The sequence below is a fragment of the Rhagoletis zephyria genome, unplaced genomic scaffold, assembly GCF_001687245.7.
Source record: "Rhagoletis zephyria isolate East Lansing unplaced genomic scaffold, Rhagoletis_zephyria_1.1 Rzeph_scaffold_00624, whole genome shotgun sequence".
Classification (NCBI taxonomy): domain Eukaryota; kingdom Metazoa; phylum Arthropoda; class Insecta; order Diptera; family Tephritidae; genus Rhagoletis; species Rhagoletis zephyria.
Window position 1 is genome coordinate 159,459 of NW_016157708.1, and position 10,945 is coordinate 170,403.

Genomic DNA, 10,945 nt, shown 5'->3' on the forward strand with positions numbered 1-10,945 from the left:
CGGGGGCAGCGCTCGTACGTGCGCTCCAAGCGCTCATAGAAGAGATCCTTGGATGCCTCATCCTTCTTTTCCGTCGGGGCATGGGCGCAGATAAGCGAGATCTTGAAGAATCCCGCTTTGATGCGGATTATGGCTAGACGCTCGTCCACCGGGGTGAACGACAGTACTCGGCGACGGAGTCTCTCCCACCAGAAATCCAAGTCCGAAGTCTCATTCGAGGCTTTGCATTGTTTCTTCACTGGAAGTGGTTTTTACGTGGCGGGGCCCAAACCCAGCGCACAACCCATTGCTGGGACGGGATGTCTAAAATTCCACATTCGCAACGTCATCAAAATTAAAGAACAAGTTGTATGTATAGAGGCATGGCCATAGAGAGGAGTTTCGGGCCCGGGCTGAATCTCGAATGTGGGCCCCTAAACACACCCGCCTAGGGTTAACATTTGTCGCGTACGGCCATTTCCCAGAAATTAAAGAATTTGATTGGTTGGATAACGGAGAGGGGAGGACGAAAGCATATCAATCGTACATATGTACAGTGAAGGGCAAAACTGTAACATGTTGTAACACTTTTTACTTCAGCCATCCCTATCTTTCCAAGTTTTGACTTTCATACTTTTGTTGTATATTATTATTGGTACACCTGTACTTCATCTCTCATAACGATTCGAAGTCAATCCAACAATAATAATAAAACCAGCAGACAAAAATGTAAATTAATGCTAATGTTACAGATTTGCACTGATATAGTTTAAAAAACTTTTTAACAATTTTTACGAAAAAAAGAACTATTAACACAATGTGCAGTACCCTTTTACTTTTTTTTTAGTTCCTTTCACAGCTCTTGTACGGGATTTTACGGACTTGGATACTTAGTAAACTGTGCTTTTAGTTGATTTCGCAAATTATCGATGAGATTCATGTCCGCGGATTGTGGAGGTCATTTAAAATGAGCCAATTTTAGCTTATGTATCCAGTCTTTGCCAACCTGTGCGTGTGTTTTTGGGAGATTTTTCAGCAGAAACTCTAATTTTTTCGACTACATCTTACAAGTTTCGTTGAAATATGAACGGATACTGTTCCTTACTCATAATGCGTACTAACGGACCAACAAAATTATTTAAATACAACCCGAAACTATTATTGACCGACCACTGTCATTCACAGTTTGCCTTACATGATGCGCATGGGCTTAATTTGGGCCTTTGATTCAATACCATGCCCGGCCATCTGATTGAAAGCGATTAATTTAGTCTTGTCAGAACACATAATCTTCACTGGATGCAGTAGCAAATATAAACAACCATGAATTCTATGCATCTAAAATTAGAAATATACTTATAGGTACATTCCCGAAAATTATCTTGTTATGGGTACCAGGGTACGCACAAATGATCGGAAATGAAACACGGATACATAACCACCAATTCCGACACCCCATCTTGTGCCTGCAATCAACAAACACGCCTGTCTATCAAAGATTTCTTTATGGACTGTCCTCTACTTTCTAGACAGAGACATATGCTGTTCAAAGACTCCAATCCTATACTTTCCCTTTCCTCCCCTTCCAAGGAAGCGATTACTAAAATTATAAAATTTCTGAAAAGTACAAAATTATATTTTCTAATCTTAGTAAACAGTTACATATGTATGTACAATAGTATATTATCTAATTAAGCTTAAGGCCTTGTTGCTATAGCTTTGAAAATTCGCTTTTAAGTCTAGTAGACATAGGAGCTAATAGGTTAAAATAAATAAATAAAGTTTTTCTTTACTTGTTTATGTGTTTAAATAATGCTACGATTTTGGTTTTAAACTATGTATACTTCATTAAATGTTGTTATTCAAGTATTTATGTAAGTTAACAAGAAGATGTAACTATATCAGTAATTATGTTCACTTAAGTACCCGCATCGAGGTACTTAAGCGGGTTCTTTTAAGTACCCAACTCGCCTAAGTACCTCAAAAAGCTGACATTTTTCATGAGGTACTTAAGCGGGTTTTACTGTACCTTAAGCGCTTCTGTAATAGTGGCTGCATCGCTACTTTCTGCTACGTTCCCAAGATATCAGACCGTAATATTTTTTGACAGACTTCCTTTGTCCTTGGGAACACTTTAGGCTATATTTTTTCTCAGTCTTAACATTTTCAAGTAGCAAACTCCAAAATTTTTTGCTACTTTTCCTGCAGTCCCGCGTTTCCGCAGTAATTCTATTATTTACATTTATGGTTCCTGATTAACCATATTATTTACTGGTGATCATTTCTTCAATAAATTACACTACAGAAGAAAGTCATCTCACTTCCAACCAGTGTGCAAACCCCTTTTTATTTTAGTGTGGTAGAATCGGCACAAAAATGTGGTAGATTTGAATAAGATGTGGTAGAGTTTCCAATTCATATTTTTATTTGGTATGTATACATATCGCACACCCTCGTCAAAAGAGGCACAACTCACAAGTTAGATCGGGAAATATAAGTGCTAGTGGATCGTACAGATTCCACGCAATTGATGCAAAAACAAGTATAACATTAGTTTTTTAGTAAGAGAATATAATGAAGAAAAAAACATTTCATTAATTTGAGAAAAATCCTACAGATTGATTTATGCAAAAAAATCTACCAAATTATTTTTCCATTGCATAATACTTTAGCAAATATTAATATTTGGATTTCAGACATATTAAAAAGTTAAGGCACATATATTTTAAGACAAAATTTATTATGTACCTTTTTAAAAATTTATTTATTATGTGAAAATTGTAAACAAATGTTCTGTCTAAAAATGTGGTAGATTTTAAGCCTTGTGTTGTAGATGTGGTAGACAACCAAATTTTAAAAAATATATGGTAGATCTACTACAAATGTGGTAGAGGTTTGCACACTGCTTCCAACTAAGTAAAAGATAACTGTAAAATGCAAAACTGAGAGTGAGTGCAAAACTGTAATATTTGCCTCAATTTGCATTTTTGTTTGCTGTTTTTTATTGTTGTTGTATTGACTTCAAATCGTTATGAGAGAGTGAGTAGAGATGTACAAACAAGAATATACAACAAAAGGATGAAAGTCATTAGAACTTGGAAATTTAGCGGTGGCTGAAATAAAAAGTCTTACACCATGTTACAGTTTTGCTCGTCACTGTATGTACATACAGTGCCCTGCGCTGGGCATGCCTGATGTGTATTTATCAGAGCTCGCAAATAACCGCCTGCATATTTTTCGAATGCTGTCTGCTCACCAGGCATGCCAAATCTATTATTTTTTCAAAAATTCATATCCTTTCTCACAGTTTTGTAGCCCTAGAAAGAAGGCTTAAAAAAGTGGATGACTCAAAGAGTTCAAGTGAACTTATAAATTGCGCGAAAATAAAAAATTTTCATTTGTTTTGTGGTTTGCAATTTATCAACATCTTATGAAATATACTCTGGAGCACGGGGCCCCCTTGAGAACTCCGGGCCCGGGGGGAAAAGTCCCCGATCCCCCACCCCCTGTATAGAGGTTAAGCTAAAGCTCCATAGCAGGTTTTTCAGGCGTTGCGGCTTGAGGAGCTCAAGCCTGAAAGATGATTTAGTGCAATTGTTTAGAAGCTGATCCACAACTGAAGTCCGAAAAGCCTGAAAGATGCTGATGTGTTTGGAGCGTCCATGTCTATTGTTTTGTTGTTGCTTTTCTTTTCGTAAATTAATTTTAGGGGTTAGAATAGAACATCCTATGAGGTATTTCTTTGGTTCTAGGGTATTGAGTGCTGATTTATCAAGCCGTACATGTTTAACAATTACATAGTTAATAATTGAACACAAAGATTCCTTACTCATGGAATATCCCTTTAGTTTAAAGAATGACTTACCCCATCATGAATGATGCTTTTGAATGTATGCTCAAGCTTCTTCTTTAGTCTGTAAGACTGCAAAATATCAATTATACCAATGTATAGAAGCAATCGCTCGCCTTTTTCACTTCTAGCAGGGATTCCACCAGGTCTGTTTATTGACAAATGATACAATGAATGAATGAAATAGTTAAATAAATACAACTTCTCTACTAACGGAACATCGTCTTCGTCATCTATGGGTTCGCTCTCTGCTTGAATACTTTCCATAGCTGTAGAGTGAGCCACCAAGCGTTGCCGATTTGCTGATCTGCAAAATTAATACATAGATATGTACACATGAATATACTGTAAAAATACATTAGGGAGGTTCCATGGGAAAGTGGACATCAGTGCAAAAATTATTTTCTTTATAAAACTAGCAAACGTGTGGATAAGACATTTGCAAAAATTTTGAATCAACTAAAAAATAACAAATTAAAGCTTTAAATGCATTTTTATTACCTTTTTTACGTTGTGAAATCAAGTTCTAAGTACATATTTTGATGGAGTTTAAAGTAGGTTGTGTTGAATGCACTGTCAAATAATTTGCGATTCATAATTCACGTGTTTGGCAAGAAAACTATATAGTAGAACTCATCTGCTTTTAATAAAATTGTGCTATATGTTAAAATGTGTGAGTGCTTTATACATAATATGAGTTCTTATTAAGCAGTATTGGTCTTGTCCCACCCGTGCCAAAAAAAAAAAACATAAGTTGTTATATTTAATTACAGAAGTTGAGGTTGTGTTTTGTGTTTGTTACATAATGCTAGAAACTCATTGCAAATATTTACCACAATTGCATTGTCGTTTCCACGTAGTTAGATAAGAATAGTTCTACAGAGAAGCATGTCCCACCCGTGACAGCCATGGTGGGACAGTTGTCAGAGGTAGGTTTACAGGGCTGATAAGCTTTATTTGTTTGTTGAGGTGAACGCAGGGGAGGAGGGGGGATGCGCGGACTCGGCCATTATCTATATACCCTTGTGGTCAGCTAATTAAGTTAAGTTACATTTTGACCAGCTTTGGTTTTTTATTTTGTTAATCTAATGTTAATTTATTTTTATAAAAGGCTAGCACATTAAATAACCAGAACCACATAAATCCACATTTAAAACTTCGTACAAAAATTATACAAATTCAACAAACCTTAACAATTACACCCAACAATTTTAAACTTTTTGTTCCCAGTTTTTAGAAAAATTCTAGGTATGTAGTTTTATAGCCCATTAAATTTAAGTAGGTAAAAGTGAAAATTTTTAAAAATTTTTCTGGCTGACGGTGCTAGGCATTTTCTTTTATAGTTATAAAAGGCACTATCCAAAGACAAAACGTGAGTGAATTTAACCCCTACTTGGCTTCTTATATTCTTTAATAACTAATCTTTATATATGGACCACACTAAAAGCTCCTTTTAATATAAAAACTCGTTCATGTCCTACCCATGACAAACGTTGTCCCACCCGTGACCGAGGAATTTCGGATTTTTTGTATAATAAAGCCATCATTTTTTTGTAGTTTCTGCTTCGTTTGTGTTGCAGGTTCTTTGTTTTATTATAAGACATCAAGTTCACACAGACAAGTGAAATAAATTCGCAGAGTTTCCGTAAAATATATCTGCTCCAAAAAGTAGGTTCTTTTTTTTATCCCACCCGTGACAGAAGAAATATGTAAATCAGATTTTTTCCATATAAAAGTAAGCTGGAATTTTTTTCATATTTTGTAATAACTCTTATAATAGTCAATTAGATGTAGCTTTATCAAAATGTAGAATTTTTGAGTACCTTATACATAAATTTAAACAATAAAGACAATTTTTTCTGTACAAATGTCCAACCCGGTGGAATCGCCCATTAGTGAAAATAGTTTCAATTTGTTAGCCCCTTAAATAACCTGTCCACCCAAGCCTTTTTTTTTGATGTTCCCTTGCTACCCTCAAAGCGATATTTTATAAAACATTAAAACTCAGCCTCAAAATTATAATTGATTATTTGCCGTTACTTAGTTGTGATGTTAATACCCCCGCCATATAGTTTCTAGGGTTAAGGTACATACATATATACTACACTACTACTGTCCTTAACCTTTTTTTAGATAGCATCCACAACTTACCGATTTCGATTCATGCCCGCCGATGAATCTCTTTCGCGTCCTTCTGAACCTCCCGCCGCTCCGCCATCACCATCTGGTATGTCCTCAACATCGGAGTCTTCGGCCAGTGGAGCTTTCGGTTTTTTACTTTCACTTTTCTTTTCTTTACTCGCCTGATCCAGGTTATGAACACCAAGTAATAAGGAATAGTCCATTATCTTAAATGATTCTAATACCGTGCAGTCGCGTTGAATTGTTTTGATGAGCGCGCTATATGTTTCAGCTTCTAGAAATATACCGTTCGGATGTTGTTCCATAAAGTCTAAATCTTTGTAAGTTGGTGATTTTTTAGATCGCTCCGCTTTTGATGCTTTTCGCTTGAATGTCGAACCTTTGAGATCATATTTCAAATGCATTTTAACAGATGAGGGCAATAAATTGTTCATAACCACCAATCGAATATTTTTACTAGTGCTCGTCTGTAGGCAGTAGAGACCAAAAAATTTTGGCAACAAAGTCCGCGGATTTTGATTCAAGTTCATATAATAGCTAATATGATTGGCAAAATAAACTATATTAATTATGAATATTCATAAAAATATTGAGTGTTTTTAAAGACAAATCAATGAAATCCAACTAGTACTGCAAAAGCTTACCCAGGCAAAAGCTTTTGTAAAAACTCCCCTTCTTTGTGTTGTACAGTTTTTATTATGAATTCATCATCAGCCGTTAAATAAAAAATGGAACCAGAGGCGCCCGGGTTGGACAGCTCACGTAAAGGCCAAGAGCACATAGACATCTATTTTTTTTTTGTTTTTAGCCAGAAAATTTTGTAATACATACATATTTGAAACTGGGGTTACTACTCACCATAAAGTCATCTGGTTGTATGCCGAACAAGTCCCTAAAATATCGGAATGCAATAGGCGCATAAATTTTATATCTGAATTCACTGTAGTGGTGGGCTGGCGTAAGGCTAGATCCTTCTGGGGGGAAAGTTATACTTTCGATTTCGAAAAAGTCCATCATTAGGAGATCGCGTTTCGGTTTAGATGCCAGGCTTCCGACCTACGGGAAAATATTTCATTAACAACATAACTTGTGTGTCTATATCAAGGTGAAAACCGAGAATATTTGGCAAAAATACAGACTACATCGGACCAATTTTAGTTTGGCAAGATATTGGCGTAGGCCCAAATAGTCTCGATTGTAAACATAAGTACATGCATACATATAAAGGTCGCTGCTTCTGTAATATTATGCTGTATTTGAACAAGTGGGTTTTGCCAAATACGGTAGAAATCGTAAATGAATACTAACGGTATGTTGAATGCCCAACTGAATAGAGCCCATTATCTGGCTAGTTTGTATTTTTTTATAGGTGATCTCACCGCCCTCCCCAACGCGCCGATGACCAATCTTGCGCTCCTTGTCCCCTTTATTTCCATAGCGGGATAAGCGGTGTTGGTTAATCTAAATGAAAAATTTCAACCATTTCGTTAATAATGTTGCAATGGATGAAATTACTTACATCTGAACTGGATGACTGCAGATTTGGATCTGTAAAATGTTTGAAAGAAAATAAGGTTAAATTCACACGAATGATGTTAAAATAATTGGATGATTTTTGAAATTTCATAGTAATTTTTAGCTACTCAATTGAAATTTTCGGGGAAAATGTTATTTTCTTGCCCTCTAAGCTACCTAATTCCCTCTTTAGATTTTTTGTTTATCACACTCATGCGCCCCAAGGTACTAACCACATTCATTGATTTTTTGGGCCTTTCCGAGAGAAAATTTTGTTCTGCTCACATTTCATCTGGGTATGTCAGATACTTATTACTGTTCATAGTCTTACACCTGGCCTATGATTGCAATAATGAAATTTTCATTGATGAAATATGTTATGATCAAAATCAAATCTCCAATCTTCACTTACTGCTGACATGTGTATGTACATATGTACGAGAAAGTACTGTGACACACACAAGCATGAGCAGATTTACAACCATACTTACGAGCTTGCTTACGAACTTTCCTTTCACATTCCTACTTTTGCATTCATATGTATATGCACGTACAAATATGTGTACATACATATATATGTACATACATATGTACACATATACTACTCAGAAATCTATTTCGTAAGTGCTCGTTGGGTACTAGAGTAAAATCCAAGACTATCTATTCCAAATTACCATCTTTAATAAAATTTGAATGATCTGCAGTTTTAGTGTTGGATGTGCTGGATAGATCCTGGTCAATGGAGTTGATAGCATCGCCTGAAGCCATTTGACCGACGTCGTTGGTTGTATTAATTTCGCCAGGCAAAAACTGAACGGGTACGGAGAGACGTTCATTTCATCCTTGGCCTTGCGAACTCTGCCAAACCCTTCAGTTTTGCCTTGAACTTCTGCTCGGCATTCCTATTTATGTTTAAAGTAAAATCCTTAATATCGTATGTATGTATTTCATTGTACTACAGCAGAAACAAAAAATCACTTTAAATTAGCAAATTTCTTGTTAACGAATTTGCTATGTACAAATTCACCGTCCGTTGGAAACTAAGAAAACTATCTACTCCCATACTTTTAGGCAGAAAGAGAAAACTTCCATGGAAACGGCTGGAAGTATAAAAATACCCCGATTGTTGCGCATACACTCCACATCACAAATTCCTCCCTCAAATTATTGTACATTATTGGAATGCAAATATGAGTTGCCGTATCGAAGCTAAAATAAAATGCGTCAAATAGTTTAAGAATAAGTATGGCTGATATTTTTTGATAAATAGTTTCCGCGTAGTAGGTATTTAGAGCACAAAGTGAAATTTACCGCCCTATTCCCACAAAACTGACAAAACTCAGCGGCTGACTATTGCATTTACTACTGCGCCTAATACTATGCCGCAAATTTATTTTAAGCTGTCGTATGATAATTGCCAGTTTTATTGTTATGACCTACTGAGTAAGTGACAACGGCGAAACAATGTTTACATTGTGTTTTAGGCGCGGTAATTGTGACAATAGTCATATGATGAATTTTGTCAGTGTTGTGGGAATAGGGCGGTTAAATTAAAAGTTCTGTTCGATGACAAAATTAGCCATCATCAGCCAAAAATCCAAATCAAGTGCTTAAGAGAAAATCCATTCTAAAACGTGAAGAGTTAACGAACAGAAAATTTGTAATCATTTGCAAAAACAAGTGCTTAAGAGAAAATCCATTCTAAAACGTAGAAGAGTTAACGAACAGAAAATTTGTAATCATTTGCAAAAACAGGAAGAAGTCCAAGCGATTGATTTGGTTTATGTTTTCTTTGTAAATAAAGATAACCTGAAAGTGACGTATTGGAAGAAATAAGTAGTGTGTCAATGTTTGATTTTTTAGTCAAATTCGCGAAATGATTTTGTGAATTTGCGTAGGCCAACGTAGTATTAGTAAGTATTATGATACAAAAAGAAGGTAGTTTCATTTCAAAATTTTTTATAAAAAACAATTTTTTGAGGTTTCATAAATTGTTCAAAATAATGAGTTACCTTGCCACATTGATAGGAATCAAACAATGTACAATATATTTTTTGGAGGGAGCGAAGGGGGAAGAGGTGTGGCACCTAAAAATCCAGTCATTAGAAGAGCACAGTTTAAAATTGAAGAGTCAACTTTCGCCTCCCTGCCGTTTCTACAGACACTCGGGTGCCCATTTGAAAATGGCGTAAAATTAGCATTTTCACAAAAAAATTAAACTCGTGTTGGTCCATCAGCAGTATTTTTGCGCAAAACTCCTTGCCCCGTTGGTGGCCATCGGCCGCACCAGAAAAAATAACCTCATCAGTCCAACTCCGGTTACGCTATCCACAGTATTTCTGCGCAAAATCCTAATCAAATCAAAAATGCATATTTCAAACCGAAATCTTTGTTTTAAATTAAAGCTTAATCGGGTCACGCGTTTGGACACGATAACCCAAAATCGTACAAATAACTGAACTGTAGTAGTTTTCAACTTATGTGGATAATGCTTGTCAAATATACATAGTATCACTTATACCATGTCCCCACCAAAAAGTTAACCATCTCAAATCGAACTTAACTCACTAACTATTGCTGTCCACACTGCGGTTTGAGGTTTATAAAATAGTACATATGTAAAGAACAGTGTTCGGACCTCAAAACTCCATTCAGGACTAAATCGCTGCAAGAATCGGAGCAAAAACAAATTTTCCGTACATGATTGAATTTTTTATTTTCGTTTCTGACATTAATAGTTTGACTTAAATATTTTCTATTCATGCAAAAATAAGAACGCGAGGCAATGTAAGGATAATATGTTATCTATTTAGGTAATTTTTAGCATTTTCTATAAAGTAGAACGTATCTAACACCTAATTTTTTAAAGAGAAACCCTTTTCTACTTTATATAAATTTCATTATACATATATTTTTTAACAACTTAAGTAAAGTTCTGCATTCGCCAATTTGGACAGCCATACATTAAAAAATAACGAAGTTACTTTGTTGACGCATTGCTATGAAAGAGTTACTTTTTAACGTGAGATTCGGCTAACTTTCAATTTTTTACCGAAACCGGTGGTGAACGCTCAAAAAACGGCCCCAAGAGCGGCATAACATGAATGAAAAAAAAACGGAAGAGATTTGAAGTCAAGCGGAGTAGAGGAGTAGATTTAAAATTTTTCAAAACCCGGAGGAAATCTAATCTAATCTTAGCTAAGTCCAAACACTAGTAAGGAACGAATTTTTTACATTTTCACGCTAATGACCCACAGATGGCGGGAAAACACAGGGTTGTATTAGACTTTCGACGTGGTTTCGAGTTGGTTAGCTTTTAACCAGCTCCATGAAATGGTTAAGTGCTGTCATTATTACCTTCCTTTTATTAGCTCGGGATGTAACTATGTAATATTGATGCGCCTAAAAGATGCAGCTATTTCTATTCTCAAGTGACAGTACGTATGGCAATTATAATAG

General features: G+C 35.7%; 1 protein-coding gene across 2 annotated transcripts in view; it reads right to left on the minus strand.

Moving 5' to 3' along the window:
* Nucleotides 1-8,564, minus strand: part of PIP5K59B (Phosphatidylinositol 4-phosphate 5-kinase 59B) — a 41,397-nt gene extending 32,833 nt beyond the window's left edge. For both annotated transcript variants that reach the window (XM_017613188.1, XM_017613189.1), the window contains exons 1-8: nucleotides 8,161-8,564; nucleotides 7,491-7,519; nucleotides 7,280-7,432; nucleotides 6,830-7,027; nucleotides 6,616-6,758; nucleotides 5,981-6,508; nucleotides 4,044-4,136; nucleotides 3,845-3,977 (exon numbers count right to left, since the gene is read on the minus strand). In XM_017613188.1, coding sequence (XP_017468677.1) covers nucleotides 3,845-3,977; nucleotides 4,044-4,136; nucleotides 5,981-6,508; nucleotides 6,616-6,758; nucleotides 6,830-7,027; nucleotides 7,280-7,432; nucleotides 7,491-7,519; nucleotides 8,161-8,254 — 1,371 coding nt within the window. In that variant the 5' untranslated portion in view covers nucleotides 8,255-8,564. The remainder of the gene's footprint in view (nucleotides 1-3,844; nucleotides 3,978-4,043; nucleotides 4,137-5,980; nucleotides 6,509-6,615; nucleotides 6,759-6,829; nucleotides 7,028-7,279; nucleotides 7,433-7,490; nucleotides 7,520-8,160) is intronic.
* Between the last annotated feature and the right edge of the window lie 2,381 nt (nucleotides 8,565-10,945).